The sequence below is a fragment of the Chelonia mydas genome, chromosome 7, assembly GCF_015237465.2.
Source record: "Chelonia mydas isolate rCheMyd1 chromosome 7, rCheMyd1.pri.v2, whole genome shotgun sequence".
In the NCBI taxonomy this organism is placed as follows: domain Eukaryota; kingdom Metazoa; phylum Chordata; order Testudines; family Cheloniidae; genus Chelonia; species Chelonia mydas.
The window spans coordinates 2,110,058-2,133,668 of NC_057853.1; the positions used below are offsets into that span (position 1 = coordinate 2,110,058).

The 23,611-nt window shown below is 41.5% G+C and overlaps 1 protein-coding gene across 34 annotated transcripts in view; it reads right to left on the reverse strand.

The window, feature by feature from the left end:
* The window catches only part of CFAP20DC (CFAP20 domain containing), a 167,205-nt gene that overhangs the window by 4,478 nt on the left and 139,116 nt on the right, over positions 1 to 23,611 (reverse strand). For 26 of the 34 annotated variants that reach the window (XM_043550775.1, XM_037903810.2, XM_037903808.2 and 23 more), the window contains 2 exons: positions 9,283 to 9,374; positions 158 to 895 (listed from right to left, as the gene is read on the reverse strand). The exons of 1 other annotated variant lie outside the window; for it this stretch is intronic. In XM_043550775.1, the coding sequence (XP_043406710.1) occupies positions 783 to 895; positions 9,283 to 9,374 (205 nt within the window). In that variant the 3' untranslated portion in view covers positions 158 to 782. Of the gene's footprint in view, positions 1 to 157; positions 896 to 9,282; positions 9,375 to 10,289; positions 10,438 to 14,592; positions 16,047 to 23,611 lie in introns of those variants that run through there. 7 more of the 34 variants (XM_043550781.1, XM_043550780.1, XM_043550765.1 and 4 more) reach the window with 6 other exon arrangements.

Below are 23,611 nucleotides of genomic sequence, written 5' to 3' on the forward strand. Positions count from 1 at the left end.
CATGCACATACTGGGTCAGCTTTGAACAGCATTGCATTGTACCACTTGAGAGTTTGGGTTTTGTACCTCTGTGCCAAACTGTCGATAGAGGGGATTGTGACAAAACCCAAGAAACGTTCACACAATCCAAAAATACGAAATGAAGAGGCTTTAAATCTGCTAGCAGCAATCCAGTGTATTACAGTAACCTTATAAGGATTATAAGCGGATAAGATTTCTCAAAAGCAGCTCCTATACTGCCATTTAATCAGGACAGAGACTTTCCCGGAGAGGAAGGAAAATGATGTTCTTTCTAGTGAATAAGAGAGAGAGCCCATAAAGCACATGCCTTTGAACATCACACTCCATTTCTTCGAGTACAAAGTTAAGGTATCATAGAATCCATTTAAACAAACATCTGATAAGTCAGAAATGAAAAGATACATTTTCTTTCTATGAAGCCATAATTTACATATTAACACTGAAAAACCTTTGGATTCCACCTAATTTGTTCATACACAGAATCTTTCAATATTTAATATAAAACAAACTAGTATCACAAACAACTGTCAAAGCCACGAGAGTTTGTGCGCTGTGATGTTCTACTGTATTATAACAATACAAAACTACAAAAATAAGATGTTACATTATCTGTAAAATATATTCACTTGCTTGCAAAATGATTTACGGATTCAAATTTTTAAATTATGCAATAAAATGTTACATTCTAGTTCATACTTTCCAGAGAAATAGATGTTAATTCTGTTCTGATGGAGAGCAATATTCTCTGAACCATGAACTAGCTAAGCCAATTCATAGTATTTTCCAGTTTCTGGATCAAAGTAACAGTTTAGACATGGATCATACAAAAGAGTCAGAACTTCCTCATCCTCCTCAGCACTGAAGTCATCTTCACCTGTGTGAATGGAGAAAAAGAAGAGTAAAATTACCCTGCTAGTCACTCTTGAAACACAGGAAAAGCACCCTTCTATCACAGATGACAATCTGGCAGAGTGCCTCTTTAGGAGGGTGTAATCTCTTGGCTTTTGTGCAGAATACTAAAATTGTTACCTTTGAGGTTAACATTTATTCATGTTTTCATTCATGTTTCTAAAGGTTTATATTTAGTTGAGGTAAAATTATAATGCAAAGTTTGCCTAAGAACTGAAAGCACAGACAGTTTGCTGGAATAGTAGATTTAAAAGTTGGTCTAAAAATCTATCTATCTATCTATTAATAAGGGGTCAAAGTACTCCTACCGGAGATCTTTTTCACAGAATTGCTCAAATAATTGTATATTAGTATGCACAAAAAATACAGAGAATCAGCTCTTAATCTGTGAAAATGAAACTGCGTTAACCATTAAAATGTTCTAGATGAAAGAATCAGATAATCTAACATAAAGCAAAAGGTCTTGTTTTAGAGATTTTATCCTTGCTATGCTTGTCTCACACAATTTACCTTTAAGCTTGCTAACTTATTATTTAATTTGATCAGTTTTCTGTTGTTGAAAGTTATAAATGTATTAAATATAAGTAATTAAGTATGTACAATATGTTTCATTAATTGGCTTTAAACAGGTGGGTGGAGAAATTCTGTGTCAAAACTAATCTAACAAATTTATTACGTCAGTAGTGCTGTAATAGGTAAAATCAAGTAGGCATTTCTTTGACTATAAACTCCTTGTGTATTGGATCATGCTTCAAGCTGGTAAACAAACTTACCTAAAATGTTATTGGTTTGGTAACTAGAGATGGTGTTATTCTGATAAACCTTTTTTACATATAGAGCAGCAGAAATAATAATTTAGATCCTGCTCCAAATGCAGTTTGCTATCCCTAAACCAAAAATGGGTTCATTTAAAAAATGTATAAAATTTGTAAGTAATTAGTCCTTACAGTGAGTATAGTATAGTGAGGCAGTGCACCATTTTGAAAAAAAACACAGCAAATCAACTATGAAACCTTCAAGAAATGTAACTGAAATTTAATTTTCACGCATGCACTGCAATGACTGCATTTCCTACTGTCTTGACATCATACTGGTCATTACATCATGACATTATAGGTTCATTATAGTTTTGTTATAACAGTAAAAAGACGTCAGCGGAAGTCTCTGGAAACCAAAGTTACAATGCAAAATCAAAAGTTTGGTGATCATGTGGGCCAAATTCTGATGTCAGTTACTCCGTATAGATACACAGTAGATGGAATCCACTGATCCATCCTCCGTTGCCCATTCCCAACTTCTGGCAAACAGGGCCACGTCAGAGTTTTTGCATCCCAGGTGTTGCATCCCTGCCCATCCTGGCTCATAGCCCCTGATGGACCTATCCTCCATGAACTTTTGCTATGGGCTTCAGTGGGGCCAGATTTTCACCCAGTAACTCTACTAGAGAGCATGGTCAGATGACACGCAAGAAAATTTAGCAATGCTTCATTTCACTAAAAGGAATAATGTCAATTCAGTTTCGACTAACACTAAAGAAGTTTGTTACTGCTAAAACAAGCAATACGCACCCTGACTACAACTTCCTTGTTCCTAGACTTTACAGCATGTTAGAAATTTTGTAGAAAAACTTACATTTTGCAAGATAACGCCATTAGTGATTTTTTTTCCAGGTAGCAGAACAACCAATAAGAATTGGGTCTACCTCAGTTCCAACAACTACTGAAATGCACGATACAGAGGAATTCAAGTACATTTTTATAATATTTCTACTGCTTTCCGGCAATACAATATTTCTATTTCTTGAATGTCAGTTTGTACATGCATCCGACGAAGTGGGTATTCTCCCACAAAAGCTTATGCTCCAATACGTCTGTTAGTCTACAAGGTGCCACAGGACTCTTTGCCGCTTTTACAGATCCAGACTAACACGGCTACCCCTCTGATGGTTTGTACATTAACCCTGATGTACAAGATTGTAATGCAGGAGTCAGATTTTCTAGCCCATCATCCATTACAGGCGAAGGGCGTATGAAACCTCTCAGCACCAAAGAGTTAATAGGATGCAGTCAGCTAATAAATCAGTATAAATCTAATATTTTGGGCATTATGTTAACTCCAAGAATGTTTTTAGGATATGGAAATCATTTCTTAGCCCCAAGTAGAAGTACACTGATAGCGCTAAAGATGGATATGTACTATAAACGTTTCATATAGTAAAGTTCTTTTCTCAGTTCTGTCTTTTATAAAAGCTAAATGTAAGTTATGATATATAAGTTTTTGATAGGAAATAATTGACAGTTGAATGCAATCTGTATCTAGCATTTCATCCTAAACGTTTACCTCTTGCTCAGAACAGTAATGCAAATCAGGCGGTTTGCACGCGCCGCTCCCTCATAGGAAGTAATAGCCTGTTATGCTAACACCGCTGGTTTCACCACACTCAGCGTCTATTTACAGCTGGGATTGCACAACGATATATGGGTTATATTATCAGGTGGCCAAAAAATAGGCTGGTGTGATAGCTGCGCACAGAAATACAGGGTACTTGCCCGTCCAGTAATCAGAGTTCTTTGAGATGTTTGTCCTCGTGGGTGCTCCCCAGCAGGATGTGGGCGTACCAGGGCACACTTGATGAGAGATTTTTCGTCAGCAGTGTCTGTGGGTCTGCACCTGCGCCCCACACAGCCTTGCGGTCCAGTACAAGGGCATATAGGAAGGGGTGGTCTTGCCGTCGCTCCACTTCCTTCTCAGTACAAAGCCCAACAGCAGGGCTCCGCATCAGAGGGAAAGAGGGCAGGTGGAGCAGCACCCCTAGAGACAAAACATCTGGAAGAACTCCAGTTACTGTACAGGTAAGCAATCTCTCCCTCTTCAACACTGAATTTCATCTCCCATTTTGTTGCCCAGTCTCCCAGTTTTGCGAGATCCCTTTGTAACTCTTTGCAGTTTGCTTTGGACTTAACTATCTTGAGGGCCACAAAAGCGGAACAGGCATATTTGAGGACTTGTCAGTTCCTGCATCTGTGAAGGCAGATGAGGGCTGCAGCAGGACGGAGACCTCCGGTTGTCTCGGACTCCCCTGCCACCGGGTCCAGGCTCCTTCCTGTCAAGTTTCGTGAGGTTGTTGCCTGCACACTGGCTCCCACACATTAAAAGATTTCATGCATAGGCCTCTGCCAAGGGTGTTAACATCTCTCACTATCGAAGTCCTGTGGTGATAGATGAGTGGTGGTGGGAACAGGAGCAATGAGCTCTGGGAGTCCCTAGTCACAAATCTGCATGCAGGTGGCAGCCGTGTGTTGGTCGTCTTGCGCTTAGACTTGTGAGACAGAAGTGCAATTTTGGCAGCTGCCACCATGACTGAGCAGTCCTTTTCAGGATCCCATCTGCTCATCCTGAACAGGGAAGGGACTAGAAAAGGTGCCCTGAACATAGGCTGTCTCAATGCCCTCCTGGTTGCATGGCTGTGTCCAGCCGGATTACTCTACCTACGCTCAGAACATCCAAAGCAAAATAATGAAGTTCCCCACTTGGAATGTTCGCACTCTCATGGATTCCCCGAACAGTGACGGTCCTGAAAGAAGAACTGCCATAACAGCTAGAGAACTTGAAAGATCTGACATTGATATTGCTGCGGTAAATGAGATCCCTTGGGCAGATGAAGACCAACTGAAAGAAGATGGAGGTGGTTATACCTTCTTTTGGAAAGGAAAGACATCTGAAGAGAGGCATATTCATGGGGTTGGTTTTGCCATCAAAAACAAAATTGCTAACCAGCTTTTAGAACTCCCTATGGGTATTAACGAATGTCTCATGACTCTTCATCTTAAGCTTAGTATCAACCAGTATGCCAAGGTCATTAGTGTGTATACTCCCAAAGTGGACGATGACGAAGACAACAAGGAGCAGTTCTACTGTGCTCTTGATGAAGTTCTCACTGCCACAGCCAGGGAAGACAAGCTTATCCTCATAGGTGACCTCATGGGTGACACCCCAAACTCTGGAGAGACGCCACTGGGAAAAAAGGGCTGGGGAAAGTTAACTCTAATGGCATTCTTCTCCTCAGCAAATGTGTGCAACATGATTTTCCTATCACAAAACCATCTTTAGACAGAGGGACATATATAAGACCATTTGGAAACACCCATGTTCCGAACACTGGCATCTTCTTGACTATGTCATTGTCACAGCCTGTGATCGTACTGATGTCCATATTACACAAGCCATGACAGGGTCAGATGACTGCTGGACAGACCATCGGTTAGTCAGATCAATCACGAACATACGGCTTGCACCATAACACAGTAAACAACTAAAAGACTAAAACTAAAACAACTAAAACTAAAAAATACGGAAGAGATTTAACATCAAGGCATTTCAAAACCATGCTAGTCACGAGACCCTTCCGCAACGCCGCAGTGAGAGGCTCGCTGACCTACCTGACAACATCAATCACATCCAAACACACTGGGAGATTTTAGAGGTCCTGAGCTCCCCCATCTCCTACTGAAGGGAACAGGATCTTCAGCTGGTCAGCACCTCGGAAAACGAGGCTGAAAGGATGAAATGTTGCCTCAATTAAATCAGTGGGCGTTTTGCCACTGATTTTAATGGAGTCAAGCTCACTTTACATGTCTGAAGTCGGGCATCTAAAAACTGAGGTGCTCCCAGAGGCCATTTCTGAAAATTTGGCCTTATTCTTATCTAAACTCAGAGGCATAAGATATTCATTATTTATATTACAGTAGTGCTGCCATGTTTATACAGTGACCATAGCCCAGAGCATGGGTATAAAGACATCCTCCTATTTTATACAAAAGGGGTTTTCACTGTATTCCAGGTTTTAGTACCTGAAAACGGCTCACAATCTGGACATCACTATAGGCATACATGGGCCAAATTTTGACCTGGACTCTGTGGTGGTAACTCTACTGGACCCACTGTCAGATGTGCTGCACATTTAGCAGAATATCCTTAATGTTTTCTCCAATATTATCTTGGACAATAGGCAAGGTGCTCAGACCTGTATTGTAATTATATGCTCCAGAGTTAATTTATAAATGTTGCCAAGAGTTGCACCCTGAGCAACAAGACTGTTTAGCATGGTCCTTAGAGTTCTTTCATGAGAAGTTAAGGCAAGTAAATTGATGAAAAAAGAGGCGAGTTCCAAAGAGTTTATGTGTGAGTCATTTACTACCCATTTTTTCATATGAAAGATATCAAATAAAATGTAATGGACTCTAAATCATAAACATCAATGACCAAAGGAAAAAAAACTTTTAAAGATATCAAACAAATTGGCTCAAATTTTGCTCTCAATTACATCTCTGCAACCCTATTGACAATAAGTCTATTTCTTGTGACACCTGGATACATCTCTGGATATGCCAAAAGAAAAGGAGTACTTGTGGCACCTTAGAGACTAACCAATTTATTTGAGCATAAGCTTTCGTGAGCTACAGCTCACTTCGTCGGATGCATGCTGTAGCTCACGAAAGCTTATCCTCAAATAAATTGGTTAGTCTCTAAGGTGCCACAAGTACTCCTTTTCTTTTGGCAAATACAGACTAACACGGCTGTTACTCTGATCTCTGGATATGTTTCTAAAGGAGCACATGCTTAAGAATGTAATTGTAAACTTTAAAGTGCAGTGGTTTTTATGGAATATTTCCACTTAGGTATTTCCCTTGAGTTATGCCAAAAATAAAGAATATCTTCCAAATCTTTTATTAACATGAGCAAAATTATATTGACTTTTTTGTTTTAGGATACTGTTAAAGAAGTATATAAAAGATGACAAGGATATTTTGTATGGGTTATAAATAATTACAGGTGTTCATTATGGATATGATTTTATTATCTTTGGCACTTGAGTGTTCATGATTTCAGAGTCATAAGTTCTTGAAGTCTGGCAATTGCTATTTGTACAACTTCACAAGATAGATTAGAAAATTAACTATTAAACTAACATTTTGTTTAAAATAAAGATAGGAGGGCAGAGGTTGTTGGTATGAACGTTCTGATCCCATTCACCAAGCAGTTCAGGAATTTAAGGGTAAGTAGTGTGAACCTGGTAAGCTTCTGTGAACCTGAGTTAAAGGGTAACTGAGTTAAGGGTAAGCTTCTGTGAACCTGAGTTAAAGCTGTTATAGGTTTATAACAGAATAGGAAATTTTTGTATAATGTCTTTCATACAAAGTACTGCAAACACCCAGTTACCACTTACAGGTCAAATTTTGTCTCGTGTTTGCATCTGTAAGGGGTTCGTCCACTCAAGATAGCTACAAGTACATTTAAACACTACCGACACACATAAAATATTTTATCATTAAAGCAAGTGAATTTATGAGGATTTCACAAATTACCTTGGTCAGAGATTCCAGTGAGAATAATAAGGAAAAAACAACAAATTAGCAAATATGCTTTGGTGTCACTTTCTTAACTAAATCTTTCAATTTTCAACCTTATGGAAAGGTTTTCAATTTTCAACCTTATCACCTCCTGAGGTCCCTTCCAACCCTGATATTCTATGATTCTATGAAATTCTAGGGTTACTGCAGCAAGTTTTGGATTCCACAATACTGACATCAAGAATCATCTGAGGCCCCTATCAGAAATATATGTCTAACTTGCTTTTAACTCAAGGATTACTGTCCCATTCTCTTTGGTTTATTTAAGCCACTTAACATAACATATTATTCGATTCTTCAAAGCAAGGTCCCCTCTTGACAGCAGAGTTCTATTTTGCTGTCATAAGCAATTACAAATGTACACCTATGAAAAGATTCCCAATTTGAGAGGCATAATCAATTTTAGACAGTATATCACTGAGACATGTTCATCCCTTGGGCAGCCAAAATACACAGCTGAGATTTATGAGATCTCACACTGAATTCTCTGTACCTGGAGAAAAATATAGGAACCTATTCTATTCCGTAGGGTAGCAGAAAAGAAAAAAGGACCTTTGTAGAAAGAGATGTATTTATTTTAATTCTATTGTTGTTCACTGTCCTGTTTCAGCACATGTTCTTTGTCATCCTCCAGCCAGGGTTGGATTTAGGGGTGCCAGGCTCGGGGGTGCTGTTTTTGTTGTTAGCGGCAAAAGGGAAAATAGAATGTTTGAAGTAACATGTTTCAGGTATTCTGTATGTGGATTCATTTTTCACTAACTTTCTAGAATGTTCTGGACCTTTGTAGAATCTCATGGAACCTTCCAGGCTTTCTGAGCACTACATTTTCCTCAAACCTCCTAGAATGTTGTCAGCCATGCCCTTGCGGGTATCTAAGGGGCGGGGCATCGCTAGTCAGTCAGTGAGACATAAGAACGAAGTGAGAGCCCAGCTGCAATATTGTGAACCTTGTTTTATTGTGTAATTGTGAAAGTGCACTTGTGTTTTAAGATTTGAAGAGTGTAAGTAGCGACTAATAAAGGACATATTTAATGAGATGCCAGAGATATCTGTCAAGCCCCTGTCTCTGCAGCAATATAAAAGAAATACCGGTACTTCTTTTGCTATACTTAACACGTAACGTTTGATGACTTTCTAAGACTGTGGAATACAGACTTTTGCTCTCCCTAATACTGTCCGTTTCCCCCCATAGAAAATAAAAGATGTCCCCGAAGAAGCCTTCAGGAGCTCAGTATAGGAAGCGAAAAGCTCAGTTGCAATCTAGTTTGCAGCACGGGGCAAATTTTACAGAGCCTATGACAGGGATAAAATATGCATGCAAATTGTGCGTCAAAGTCGTGAAATGGGCTACAAATGCAATAAAAATAAGGTATTCAAAAGTTTAACAAATGAGGGGGGGCACCAAAGGCGCTCCTCACCGGGAGCACCATTTGGTCTAGAACCAGACCTGCCTCCAGCGAAGAACCTTAACGTATGGGTGCTGCTATCATGTTAGGTGATGATTGAACATTGTTTAACAGTGCTCAAGAGAGACACCAAGCTTTCACTTAGGACGTGATCTGAACTCTTTACTCACATAAGCAATGCTTACTCAGTGGAGCTATTCTTGTGTGTAGGGATTATTTGCATGACTAAAGGTTGCAGCCTCATGTTTACACATCCCCTCTATATGGACTCTCCATTCCTACCTCCTTCTACCCCAGCCCCCAGGAGCAACGTCCCCTTTCAAAATGAACAGTAAGAATCAGAGGACTTAAAGAGTCAGACCCAGAATTTAGCTCCATGGAAGTGCAACCAAATGACCACATTGACTTCCTTGCAGAAGTCAGCATTTAACAGATGTATAAGAACAATATTGAGCAATACTTCTCTGTTACAATTTGTAAATTATTACACATCCTTCACATATTCTCCTCACTGTCCCATCTTTATAAATTCCTACCTGGAATATTTAGACTTGCTGAAGCTTCAATATGCTTTGCTAGCTCTTGGCTTGGAAGAATTATGGGGGGGCTGAACACATTTAACCAGTCCCTGAAAAAGATGAATCCAAATGTCAGTCATTCTGAACAAAGTTGTTTTGTTCCTCCCTAAATCTCACAATTAAGTTAAAAACGTTTCATAAACATCTTAGGTGTGGTGAAACAAAATAAAGCTAGATTTCCAGATGTTATCAAATTATGTGCTTTTCCCATTTAATAAACTCAATAGCAGCAGTCTTCAAAAGTTTGAAAATTAAGGTGTACTTAGCAGCAAAACGAGTATCTCCTAGGTAGAAATCTCTAGACAGTTCTACAGTGAGCCCTAAAGCTCACCAAGTAATTTTCCTTCAAGTAAACACATTCATGAATTTTGACTATAACAGAAAATATCTGAACAACAACAAAACCCACCTCTATTTTAAAATTACCCGTTTTCTGTGCATTGCATTTTGATATACTGCTAACACCAATTACTAAACCAAAACTAATGAAATAAGCACAGTTAACCAGATATACAATGGAATTTCATAATCACAGACAAATACACATTAAAACACATTCATAACAACACATCTATAAAGACTTCTCATGGACTTTCTTGCTAATGGAGCATTTTCTAACAACTTTTTATTTTGTTTCTCTAATTATAGCAGACAGAAAAATTCCTATATGGCACCAAATTACAGGTTTCTATTAAACTGCAACACAGTTAGCTCATTATATGAATATACTTGCATAATCATATACATACACATATTTACACATGTACACACTTCTGGTCTGATTTTCAAAGGAACATTTGTTTTTATTTACTGCATTATTATTTCCAGAATATATCCAACAAAAGTGATAGGGAAGAAGAATGTTCAGTGTAGTTTAAAAAAAAAAAGGGGGGGGGGGGATTAACAACATGTACCAGACCCCTATAAATGAGAAAATTATACAACAGTATCTTAAGTCTTATTACCCACAATCCATGATGGCAGAGGGAGAGAGAGAAGAAAGCGTAGTAGCACAACCACAGTAAGACCATATGCTCTTCTGGGCAGGGCCCATGTTTTTGTTATGTGTTGGTCCCATGCTTAACACAATAGGCTTGAAACGCCTCGGTGCTACTGCAGTACAAACAATAAAAACAACAATATGTACACATTCACTAGGATACCTTTTTGTATAACTACCACAGAGCTAAGAAATGCAGAGTAAATTAAGAACACATTTTACTCGCCAAATATATAGTTAGAAGACTATGGAGAAGGACCCCTCCCAGACCCAACTGCTGCAGTGGTGTTTTGCTTCAGTAAATAACAAAATTTGGTGGGCCTTTGATAATTAAGATTTGGTGGGCTTTCGGTAATTAAGAAGGGAGTCTGGGCCAGTTAATCCATGGATGGCTTATTTATCCCTTATTTAACTTGACCTGCTTTTTATGCCTTTGTTGCACTTTGTATTTTCTAAAGCTTTGTGAAATGACTTTCATGTTATCATGTGTTCACACAAAATCCAATTGTTCATATACTGCACTCCATTTGTTGCAGTTGAATGTGGTATGACAGAAAGCATCATATTTCAGGTAATGGAGAATAAAACAGACCTTTAGGGAAATGTGTGTTTTGGTTGCAGACTGAGCTGCAGACTTTTTCACCAACAGAATTTGGGCAGAAGTTGCCGCATCAGCATGCCCAGGTTACCAGGGCAGTTCTTTCACATTACACTGTGAATCAAACCAGCTCTTGCGCACCACTAGGGGGCCATGTTTCAGTATGGAAAAAGAGCTGCAAGTACATGGGCCCATCAGTTTCTACGGCAGGACTCTGGTATTTGTCAGAACTTCCACATAAACCATGAACTAGCCTTAAATGCGTTAAAAGCTTTAACAGTTGAACACGGAATCCCGATGTGGACCTTGGTAAACAAACCTACCTTATTAGATTAAGGCATGTCTCCAGATATAAACCTAGGTCCCTCCTGCTGGGCCAAGCTGTGCTCAGTGCAAAACTGAAGGTGGCGGGGGAGGGAGGGAAGGGACAAAGGTGCCTTTAAAGGTGCCACCCTTATGTTTGCCTCATGCTGGGGCTGGCTTAGGACTGGGTGGGTTTCTGGCATACGTCAGAGCAATTTCTGGGCTGCCGTAACTAATACCTTATTGGTCGTGGTTCCAACGGGCTGTTCCAGCAGCCAGACACAGGGATGTCCTGGGCACGTCCCTATGCCGTAGGCCAGGAGGACGAGGTGTAAGTGCTGCTAAGGTGGCTCTTAACCACTCAGAGATTCCTCTGGGCTAGGGGAATGCTCATGAAGCCAGCCAGATCTGCTGGCTTTTCACTATTTTCTGGCTGCCAGCTTGGGGCCCATGATCTGGCACATAATAAATATGTAAGATACTGGTGCTTACAGTGCTTTCTGCAAATCTATGCCGACCTGAGATAACACACACTCGGATTTATTTCTGAAAGAGAAACCTGGCAGAGCTCAGCTGGATACTGTGGCTGCTAAAATAGGCCTTTTGCTTTCCTTCTTTCAGTTGGTTCTTGTGCTGCTGGTGCATGTTATTGCTTCCACATCATCTGCTACTGGTATGTACACACAATCTGGGGTGAATCTGGGGACATACACCTGCTCTTTTGCAGCCAAGATGAAAAAACCTAATTTTCCACCTCAGAAAACACAACTGCTGGGGCGGAAGTTCACCAAGTACAATAGAGGGTTTAAAGAGATATATATTGAATTTTCCATAATTTTAATATGTACAAAATAAAATTTAAAATGTTCTTTTATACCATCCTTGTATTAGCACCTAGATGACCAACTTCACAACCAGTCCTAGCTACCACTCAGCCACTGGCAGTGAGGACCAGTCCACGCCGTGCACACAACAGTATACTTTCTCCAGACTGCTCATTACCATTTCTCTCTGCCACTCTCCACACACACATTCTCCAAAAACACCCTAAAGAGTATCCCGTTCCACCCAAGTGTCCAAAGCGTCACAGAATGCCAGTTAGGTAAGAGAGCGCACCAGAACGCACAGTGTCACAGGTAAAACCACTTCAGTTCCTGCAATTTGCATTTCTGGTATTATCTACCTTGAGCACAAGCTCTTGAGTTTTTGTGCTTTTGCTGGGACCAGGGTTTAATCATAATTAGCTGACATTATAGTTAATCTCAGATTTGACCTGGTTCATGCTGTGTGGTCAGTCATGATCAAGCATCGTGACAGCTAACTTGACTCTTCACAATCACATTCAAACACCATTACGTTTTGAGTGAAGACAAGCTCCAAGAGAAATTACAGGGGGAATTGAAAGAATATAAAAGGTAATGTTTTGCTGGAGCATGTGTCTTAATACCCTACACCAGCAAAAAACACCACACAATCTTTAAGGAAGAGTGGTGGGTCAGATCCAGAGAGAGAAAGAGAGGACTAGACTGTGTCTCATCTGAAGGACAGTACCTCCAGCAGGTGCCTATTAATACCATGCTGGTGCAATGGCCAATTTTTAAACTGCAATATCTTGGCTATTTAAAATTTTTTTCTTTTCAATTTAATATTATGGACTCCTTGTTGGCCAAAAGTTACTTTTAAATTTGAAGCCATTCAAACAAATGCATGTTAAAAATGGATCTCATATTTCCACACGTGACCAACCCAACCTTTTCCAAAATTGGCAAACAAAATTCCTATCTGTGTTGAGATCTTGTCTGCCAACTTTCAGAAGAAAGCAAAGATTTGCAACGGATTGATAAGCCTCTAAAAAGTGGATTTCTAGTGGAAATGCTGACAGATGCTTTACTCTAGCAACCAAGGCAGGCATTAGGCACACATTAAACTGGTAACCTCTAGGGGCTCAGCTTTCAAGGAAGCGCCTAAGATAGCATGTGTGCGTGAGCGGGAGAGAGTATAAGTGAGCTACATTTTTTATAACATTCCTTGTTGAAATCGTTTTTATACCTTTGTATAAAGTAAGAAGTCTAGCAGACAACTGGTCATTAGAATGCTCAGCAATGTAGATTGTGGGCTGCGTGTCTAATTTATCCTTCATCTTACACTGACTGAAGAAATAATCTTCTTAAAGAAGCCAGTTTATCTCCTCAAAACAGAAAAACTAATCAAGCATTTTGATTAATTAGAGACACCCTCTGTTTATGCTATTGTCAAGACCTCAAGCTGTAATCAATACAATCAACACACCGGGACCTAGCTAAGGCTTTCTTGATAACAAAGTTGAATGCTAAACAGTACACTCTTTGACATTGTGAGTTACATTATGTGAAGGCCCAGAAGAGGCAGTTTTCATAAACGTTCAAAGTTAGGTTTAGCCCTGACTTTGACACTAAGATTCTTACAGTAATACAGAGACTCTAAGGTACCACAAGTACTCCTCGTTCTTTTTGCTGATACAGACTAACACGGCTACCACTCTGAAACCTATACAATGTTACCATCTCATTCCCTTTTTCCTCCAATATTTGTATCAGAAAATCTGTCTTATATATTCAGGAAGTAATTATAATATATTGAAAATCACAAGATAGTTGAGCATCATTTAAATATGAACATAATCATTTGTATTTCTGTAAACAGCTTCTGTTATAGCTATGTGACAAACTTAATTAATCTTTGCAACAAATTGTGCCGATCAGTGAAGTATGCTTGGGAAACCTTGCCAATACTTTGTAACTAGCATGGACACAAAGCCTTTGCCAGTGACAGTAAGAGTAGCATATCACAATTGTCACCATTAACAATAAATTGCTAGCAACAGCAGAATTCAGGAGCACTGCAGGTCCCTTCTTGAAACGTGAGAGCTTGCCAACACGGTGTGGCAAAGTGCGCCAGAGGGGTGTGATTTGTAAAGTTAACAGTCCCACATAGACCCTATTGGCCTGCTCTAACAGGTACCTCTTTCACACAATGCAGACAGATCTGGACAAGCTCCCCCTCCTAGACACTCGCCAGACTGCTTGCTGTGAGGGGATACAACAGCTGGATCCTGTGTGTTTTAAACCTCCAGAATCTGAACTGAGACTAGACTCTGCCGTTGCCCTGGGCCTCTAGGCACACTCGTGGGGTGTACACCCTCTGTTTAGCAACCCCTCCTGAGAGCTGCAACCATGCTGCCCACTGCCCAGCCCCTGGAACCAGTGCTGACCCCCTCCCCCATAGCTTAAACACAGCCTCTCCCATGTGAACATGCTGGGTCCAAAGGTTAACTCTCCAAGGGCACGTGCAACCTGTAACACATAAAACGCAGGCACTTTGCACAGGATTCTAACACCAGTGTTCTTTATTTAATCACCTGAGGAATATAAATATCTATACAAAAATAAACCCTTCAAACATTTTCCTGCCTCAGTTTCCTCACCACTCCAAAGCATTCTTTGGGCTAGGTCAGAGCTGTCTAGCGGCATTCAGGATCCTCCTGCTGCAGCACATGGTCTGTGTTCTGAAAATGGAGCTTCCTCTCACCAGCCAGCTTTCTCTGACTAATCCGCCCCCTTCCTCTCTCCTGCCGAAAGCTTCCTGGGTAATTCTGTGTGTCCTTTTTAAACGCCTGCTTTGTTACCTCTGTCTTTTTGTCTTGTTAGGAAATTTCCACACTCCACTCTCTGCTCTCTACAGACAAGCAGAAGGAAGTAGCTTCTCCTTGGCTCCAGCTAACTCACTGTCCCGCCATTATACCTGGTCTGGGAGGGATGTGCTTAAACTTTGTCAGGAATGGTGGATACAAAACAGATAGAGACGCTGTCCCTGATACAGCAACATCATAACAACCACCTCACAATATCAACCAGAATTCAGAAATTGTACAGACAGATTGTCATGGCTTCATACCCTGATTTTCATAGTCGTGATCTGTTTTTATGGGACAGGGTGAGGCTGGAGCTAGTCAAATAGTACAGAAATAATAATTAATAAGCACATTTGTGAATGAATCTGGCATATTTGTTCCACGGTTATTCGTTTTTATGAGTATTCAGAAAATGAGTTTATTTGCTCAAAATTATTGTAAAGCCCAAACTTTATATAAGTTTTAGCACATTTGTCTCAAAATCCAAACAGAAAGTGTGTTATTTATTATATGCTATTGATTATTCTTCTGCATAAAAAAACTGAGTTGTCCAATCAGGGAGCAGAAAAAATTTGACTTATGTGACCAGTCAGACACTGACAATGATGAATAGTAAATAGTTGAAGAGGACTTATGTAGGAACAACTGATAGGTGATATTTAATTGCATAAACTATTTCGTGAATATTTAGGAATAACAGATGAGGACAGATTCATGAATGATTCACAAGCAGATGAAAAGGGCTGAATTTGTCGAGTAACTTATTGGCAATGAATAATTTCACTAACTCTACATGAGGTCAAAACACCCCAATTTGTGGGCCAAAGCTACAAAAATATTTTGAAGAAATACAGAAACAAAATTTCTACATCTCTGGTTAGTATCCATAAAGCACTTGGTATATGGGATTTCTCATGTGCATAATGTTAAGCACATGTGTAAACATTCGGATGACTGGGGCTTTACACTGTAATGTATAATGTACATGTAGTTGGAGAAGTCATCTTGTTTTATGGTAACAGTTCCATTAAAATAACAAATGAGTTCTCTTCAAAACTTGCTTTACAGTGACTTTAGGAGCGCTGAAGTCCATTAACAATGAACAACAAGAAAAGATGTGTATGTAACTTCTGGTTCATCTTATATCTGTTCTGGGGATACAAAATGTTGAAATCAAATTTCAGTTACTGCCATCAGCTATGGTCAATCATAATGCTGCAGTCATCTTTGTCTTAAACTGTCCATTACTGCCTCTAAAAACTCTTCAGTTTTGCTGTTTGAACATTCTCACAATTACTTAAATCAAAAATGCCATAAAACCATGAGAAATTCCTCATTGAGAAAACTGGTCATTTTTTCTCAACTCCAGGTCAGAAAACAACATTTCTATAATGGATAATAGAGAGACTGTGCAGAAGCATAAGAAGATGCATTACCTACAAAGATACATAGTATATTTATACACACAAATCAGGGAAAAAGAGATTTTCAAGGGCATATTTTAATAGAATGTTTAAACAGTACTCAGATACATATGTTGGTGTGTCTACATTTTATTTTGCAATATAAGTTTGTATGACTTGAAAAATATATTTTAAAAAGAAATATCACAATTATTTTAAGGTCAAGCTGGCAATATGTTGATGATTAAAAAATGCAAGGCATGAGCTATATTTTATTACTCTCCTAGAGTGTTAGTGTAGTTTTAAAATATCATTAAATCAGCACAAACCAACACTTATCATTTCCTGCACATTTTTCACAGTGAGCTGCATTCTGACTATGAGTAATCTGTTAATCTGTTCTTTTCCTCACAATCCGTCAAAGTGACAGATTCATTCCATCCCTAATACATAATATCTTCATTTACTGTATGCCTTACTGGAACTTTCATTTTTGCTAGCACTGAGATTTAGAAAATCACAAGCAAATTTACAGAATCTCACAAGCTCTTGGTCTTGCCTCTTTCCTGCTATCCACCACTTTGGGAAATCCAGCCTGTCACAGTTCAGGGTAACTGCACCTGTAGTTCCCCTCAGTGGACCAGACAGGGAACCCAATCTTGGGCTTCCAGATCCCGAACTGTTGCCTGTCTTGGATGAAGACCTGCGTTCCTCTCCCTTCTGACGGGGTATTTCCAGGCTGCAAGCTCCCTGCCTTTACGGTCTATTTCCCAGCACAGACAGATTGCCCAAGACCTCCTGCTGGCTTTCTCTTTTGAGACGGTTAACAGGTGTAATTGCTACAGATGTAAGTTACCGCACAGCACTTCCTATTGAAGCCTAATTTATTCTTAAGGTAAAAGGTACTACAAAGAAAACATATTAAAAACAATAAAAGAAACTACAAATATTAACAAGTTTACCAGAACTGACTCCAACCCTAACATGGATTCTTGTAGGATCAGTGCTTCACCCCCCCACCCACAGGGGTTCTGCTGTGGTCATGAGTTCATCACAGCTTCAGCTCAGAACAAGCCGCCAGTCCTTACAACCATACCCTGAGGACTGGGGCCCTCTGTGGACTAGGGGTCCTGTCTATTTGCTGGATCAGGAAGAAAAGGACCTGAAACAGTTTAAAACCAGGCTATTTATCCAAAACCCTTTCTTTGTCTGTTGGTCCCTGGAGAATCCAGTTTGAATTAGTATATGCACGTTTCTCCAAGAGGTGGCTTCAAAGTGTTGATAATGGAGGTAGCAAATTAGCATACCCCCTCCTACTAGGGAAGAGAAGGTACATACAATGCCGCAATAACACATACACAATTGCATTTTTAACACAATGGACCCCAAAGGTATTAATACTAATTCAATAAGGTTTAATTTAATTTAATAAAGTTTATCTAAATTCCATAAGGTTTGTTCAGGATATTACAGGATATTGTCAGTCTGTTACAAGGCCAACTAAATGCTCAGTAATCCTAAAGGACGCAAAGAGATTTTTATTTTTAAACCTGACTAATTTAATGTTTAATGACTAAATAATTAAAGAAGAGGTCGCTAAAACTACAAGTGAGATTGTACATGGAGATCCTAATTTGGCTCCTATTAAAGTATCTTTCCATTGGCTTCCATGAAAGCAGAATCAAGTCCAGAGAGAGTAAAGCAGTCATGAATTCTACACATTGAGCTAGACCCTCAGCTGGTGTAAACACTGTAAATCAGCATAGGCACACTGATATCAGTTGGCTTACAGCAGTTGAGAATCTAGTCTATTAAATCTAACAGGATTTTCTTTCAATGTCAGCTGTCGATGGATATATTTTAGTAGTTTATTAAAAGCAAAAAGAACACAGGAATATTCATTTACATTAGGCTGAAAACGGTAGCGAAAGGCCTGCAGGTTAATAATCATTTAATAATAAGCAGATCTTGCTATTTGGTGGTCAGATCTTCCTTAAGTAAGTATGCACAACTCCCATCATGTTTTATGTTTAGTAGGAGCTAAACTGCAATTTTACTTAAAGACTAAACTTCCATTTTATTATACTGGTGACTTGCTGGCTAGATTTCAAACTTGGTGTTCACTGCTCTTTTTGCATTATAAATGATGCCAACAGAGAAAAACAATGTTTTATTACCTAATTTAACTAAGAATATTATGCCCTTTCTTCTTTGTTAACTTTGATTCATTTGTTTATCAGTGTATTGGCTGTATAAGTTGCAGTAAGGAAGATTTTAAAGAAAAATAAGTTACTTGGCAAAATTCCTACATACTCACATTTAATCTCAGTCAAATAGATGATAATAAAGCATATCAATTATCCACTGTCATCACTTGCATTCACCTGTCTGCTAGTTCAAATGCCCAAATATTTAACAAAGTGTCAGTTGGTGGGGGTTTTATAAAACTAAAATGCTGAACACAAGCAAATCATTCATTTTAAGAATTACATTTTAATGTTTCATCAATTCATAAAACGCCTTCTAACTAACCTCGTTGCGGCTAACATCAATTGCTTTCTCTCATACAGTCAACCCCCAGCAGCATGCTTCTGTCCTACGCCATAGACTGCATCCCATTTATTCTTAATGGATGACTAGGGAGCTAGGGGCTTTTAAAAATCAATGGACAAGTACAACTCAACGGAACAATAACTTTAACGTTAATATACTCAGATTAGTTAACAGTTGTGCTGCTGAAAACAAAACCTGAAAATTACTTTTCCTTCTCTGTGAGAGGAATCATTTAAACAAATATACTCAAGATGAGATTGGACTTTTGGCATATAATTACACTGGCCTGGTTTTATTTTGATATAACAACAGTATAAAATGAAGCCGTAAACTAAATTAATGTGGCAAAAACTCTGCTTTTGCAGTGTAATCTGCTTTTAAAAGTAGCAAGGTTTTTCAATAACAGTAGGATAACTACAAAGGAATGCTGAGTAATAAACTCTTTTGTGTAGCAGAGCAGATGTATAATTTACCACGTCATAACCCACCCCCAGAAAATTATAAAAATTAATAGCTTTTCTAAAAGGAAAGTGAACTTTGGAAGTTACATGAGACTGACTGATACCATCCTGGAAAAAGGGATGTAGGACCCTAATCCTGTAACTGTCTCTGTGTGGGTGACCCTTATGTCTGCGTGGAGACAACTCCAGGATCAGGATGTAAGTGAATTCCTGCTCTGCTTTGTCTGCCTGGCAGTCTGCTTCAATGGAGTCTCAAAGAAACCCCATTAATCCCACCCCTACACCCTGGGGACACTCTTGTGTTGCAAGGGTAACAATGGTCTTACTTTGCTAGAAAGATGCCTCTGTACTGCGAGCAGCCGGATCTCTGTGGAACCAAGGAGTGTCAACTTGATGACATGACTGAATTTACCAATGCCCCCGGAAGTGAGAGGTCACTCCTCAACTTACTGTAGGTCTCTAGAGCTACAGCTCACAGTGTTGCCACTGAGCTAGCTTAAACCTCCACAGTGTTTTAGTGGCATAATAAAAGAGGCTAATCTATATGAATAAGCTGTTTAGGGCAGTGGTTCTCAAACTAGGGCCACCACTTGTTCAGGGAAAGCCCCTGGCGGGCCAGGCCGGTTTGTTTACCTACTGTGTCCGCAGGTTCGGCTGATCGCGGCTCCCACTGGCCGTGGTTCGCTGCTCCCGGCCAATGGGGGCTGCAAGGAAGTGGTGTGGGCCGAGGGATGTGCTGGCCGCCCTTCTTGCAGCCCCCACGAAAGGTTATGCTCAAATAAATTTGTTAGTCTCTAAGGTGCCACAAGTACTCCTTTTCTTTTTGTGAAACAATGAAGTACAGGTTCATTTTGACAGTGTCTTGCAGACAGATCAACTGTGTGTCCAAATGTTTCACAGAGATAAGTACTAGATAGCAGCGGGGCGAAGAATTGAAGAGGTCTCAGCAAGGCAGACAACGACACATGTCAACCCGCAATTCTGAAGAAATGGGGTGGCAGCAGAGGGATCGAGAAAAGCATGTCTAGGCAGGAGCTGCACAGGAGAAAGGCCTCACCCCAGCAATGAGCAGTGGGTAGTGAAGGGACAGAGATGAGGCTGATGCTATGGCAGGAACAGGGAAAGGGGGTAGAGCTCGGATTCTGGGCTGTAGCTGAGCTCAGGTTTATGCATCCTTTGGATCTCCTGTGTTCTCGAGCTGCCAGGAGCCAGGTGAGCCCCTTGTGCAAGCTTGAGCAGCCCCAAGTGGTGCTTTACAATTGGATAATTTCCCTCAGGCAGTGGGTCTTCCTCAGTGGGGCAATCAGCCACTGGAGCTGCACAAAGGATCCAGGATCCAGCTCATACTTAGGGCCAAGGTCTGTGCAACAAGATAGGACAAGTCCAAGGATGGCTGTATGAAGTGGGAAGTTTTGTATTGGATTGTGAAATGAACAGGGAGCCAGGGATTTATCTGAGGAGAGAGGTGATCACTCTGACATCTGCTGGGAGAGCAATAGAGCAGTGCAGACTTCCCACTTCTTGCACCCACTTCTTCTTCCTCTACCAGTTCTTCCCTGTTTGTGAACAGCAGGTCAAGAGGAGCATGGCCCCTAGATGGTTCCTCCAGCACTTGCACCAGGAAGTTTTTGGAGTGTGCTGGGAACAACTTCCTGGTGCAAGTGCTGGAGGAACCATCTAGGGGCCATGCTTCTCTTGACCTGCTGTTCACAAACAGGGAAGAACTAGTAGAGGAAGAAGAAGTGGGTGGCAACCTGGGCAGCAGTGACCATGAGATGGTCGAGTTCAGGAGCCTGACAAAAGGAAGAAAGGAGAGCAGCAGAATACGGACCCTGGGCTTCAGAAAAGCAGACTTTGACTCCCTCAGGGAACTGATGGGCAGGATCCCCTGGGAGGCTAATATGAGGGGGAAAGGAGTCCAGGAGAGCTGGCTGTATTTTAAAGAAGCCTTATTGAGGGAGCAGGAACAAACCATCCCAATGTGGAGAAAGAATAGCAAATATGGCAGGTGACCAGCTTGGCTTACCGGAGAAATCTTCGGTGAGCTTAAACACAAAAAGGAAGCTTGCAAGAAGTGGAAACTTCGACAGATGACTAGGGAGGAGTATAAAAATATTGCTCGAGCATACAGGGGTGTTATCAGGAAGGCCAAAGCACAATTGGAATTGCAGCTAGTAAGGGATGTGAAGGGTAACAAAAAGGGTTTCTACAGGTACGTGAGCAACAAGAAGGTGGTCAGGGAAAGTGTGGGCCCCTTACTGAATGGGGGAGGTAACCTAGTGACAGATGATGTGGAAAAAGCTGAAAGTACTCAATGCTTTTTTTGCCTCGGTCTTCACAGAAAAGATCAGCTCCCTGATTGCTGCACTGCACATACTACACAGTATGGGGAGGAGGTGAGCAGCCCTCAGTGGTGAAAAAAACAGGTTAAGGACTATTTAGAAAATCTGGATAGGCACAAGTCCATAGGGCTGGATGTAATGCATCTAAGGGTGCTACGGGAGTTGGCCGATGTGATTGCACAGTCAGTGGCCATTATCTTGGAAAACTTGTGGTGATCGCGGGAGGTCCAAGACAATTGGAAAAAGGCAAATATAGTGCCCATTGTTAAAAAAGGAAAGAAGGAGAATCTGGGGAACTCCAGAGTGGTCAGCCTGACCTCTGTCCCTGGCAAAATCATGGCGCAAGTCCTCAAGGAATCCTTTTTGAAGCACTTGGAGGAGAGGAAGGTGATCAGGAACAGTCACCATGGATTCACCAAGGGCAAGTCATGCCTGACCAAACTGATTGCCTTCTATGATGAGATAATTGGCTCTGTGGATATGGGGAAAGCAATGGATGTGATATACCTTGACTTAAGCAAAGCTTTTGATACGGTCTCCCACAGTATTCTTGCCAGCAACTTAAAGTATGGATTGGGTGAATGGACTATAAGGTGGATAGAAAGCTGGCTAGATCATTGGGCTCAACGGGTAGTGATCAATGGCTCCATCTCTAGCTGGCAGCCGGTATCAAGCGGAGTGCCCCAGAGGTTGGTCCTGGGGCCGGTTTTGTTCAACAACTTAATTAATGGTCTGGATGATAGGATGGATTCAGAGGTGAAAGTAAGCCGGTACTAAGAGCCGGTGCGCCATACCGAGACCGGCTTTCCCAGGCGGCAATTTAAAGCCCTAGGGTAGCGGCGGCGGGGCTGCGGCGGGGATTTAAAGGGCCCTGGAGCTCCAGCCGCCGCTACCGCTCCGGCCCTTTAAATCCCTGCCGGAAGCCTGCTACCGAAGCCCTAGGGTAGCAGCGGCAGGGCTCCGGAGGGGATTTGAACAGCTGGGGCGGTAGCGGCTGCCAGAGCCCCAAGCCCTTTAAATCACCACCCGAGCCCTGCTGCCGAAGCCCTGGGGTAGCAACGGCGGGGCTCTGGCGGGGATTTAAAGGGCCCCGGAGCTCCAGCTGCTGCTACCACTCCGGGCCTTTAAATCCCTGCCTAAGCCCTGCTACCCGAGTCCCGGGGTAGCGGCGGCGGGACTCTGGCGGGGACTTAAAGGGCCCTGGAGCTCCAGCCGCTGCTACTGCCCCGGGCCTTTAAATCCCTGCCTAAGCGCTGCTGCCCGAGCCCCGGGGTAGCGGTGGCAGTCGGGAGCACCCAGGACTTCTCAGTCATTTAAAGAGCCCGGGGCTTCGCAGCGGTAGCAACAGCTGGAGCCCTGGGCCCTTTAAATCGGCCCGAAGCCCTGGGGCTCCCAGCTGCCTCTGCAGCTGGTCGCTCAGGTGTGATTTAAAGGGCCCCGGGCTCCCAGCCGCCACTACTGCAGGTGGAGCCCTGGGCCCTTTAAACCCAGATTTAAAGGGCCCGGGTATATAAGGCCCTGCCTCTTCTGGTTAAGGCCACGCCTCTTCCGGTTGAGGCCACACCCCCTGCTCAGGACTCAGGGGTACTGGTAAGTCCTCTAACTTACTTTCACCCCTGGATGGATTGCACCCTCAGCAAGTTCGCAGATAACACTAAGCTGGGGGGAGAGGTAGATACGCTGGAGGGGAGGGATAGGGTCCAGAATGACCTAGACAAATTGGAGGATTGGGTCAAAAGAAATCTGATGAGGTTCAACAAGGACAATTGCAGAGTCCTGCATTTAGGACGGAAGAATCCCATGCACCGCGACAGGCTGGGGACTAACTGGCTAAGTGGCAGTTCTGCAGAAAAGGACCTGGGGATTACAGTGGACGAGAAGTTGGATATGAGTCAACAGTGTGCCCTTGTTACCAAGAAGGCCAACGACATATTGGGCTGCATTAGTAGGAGCACTG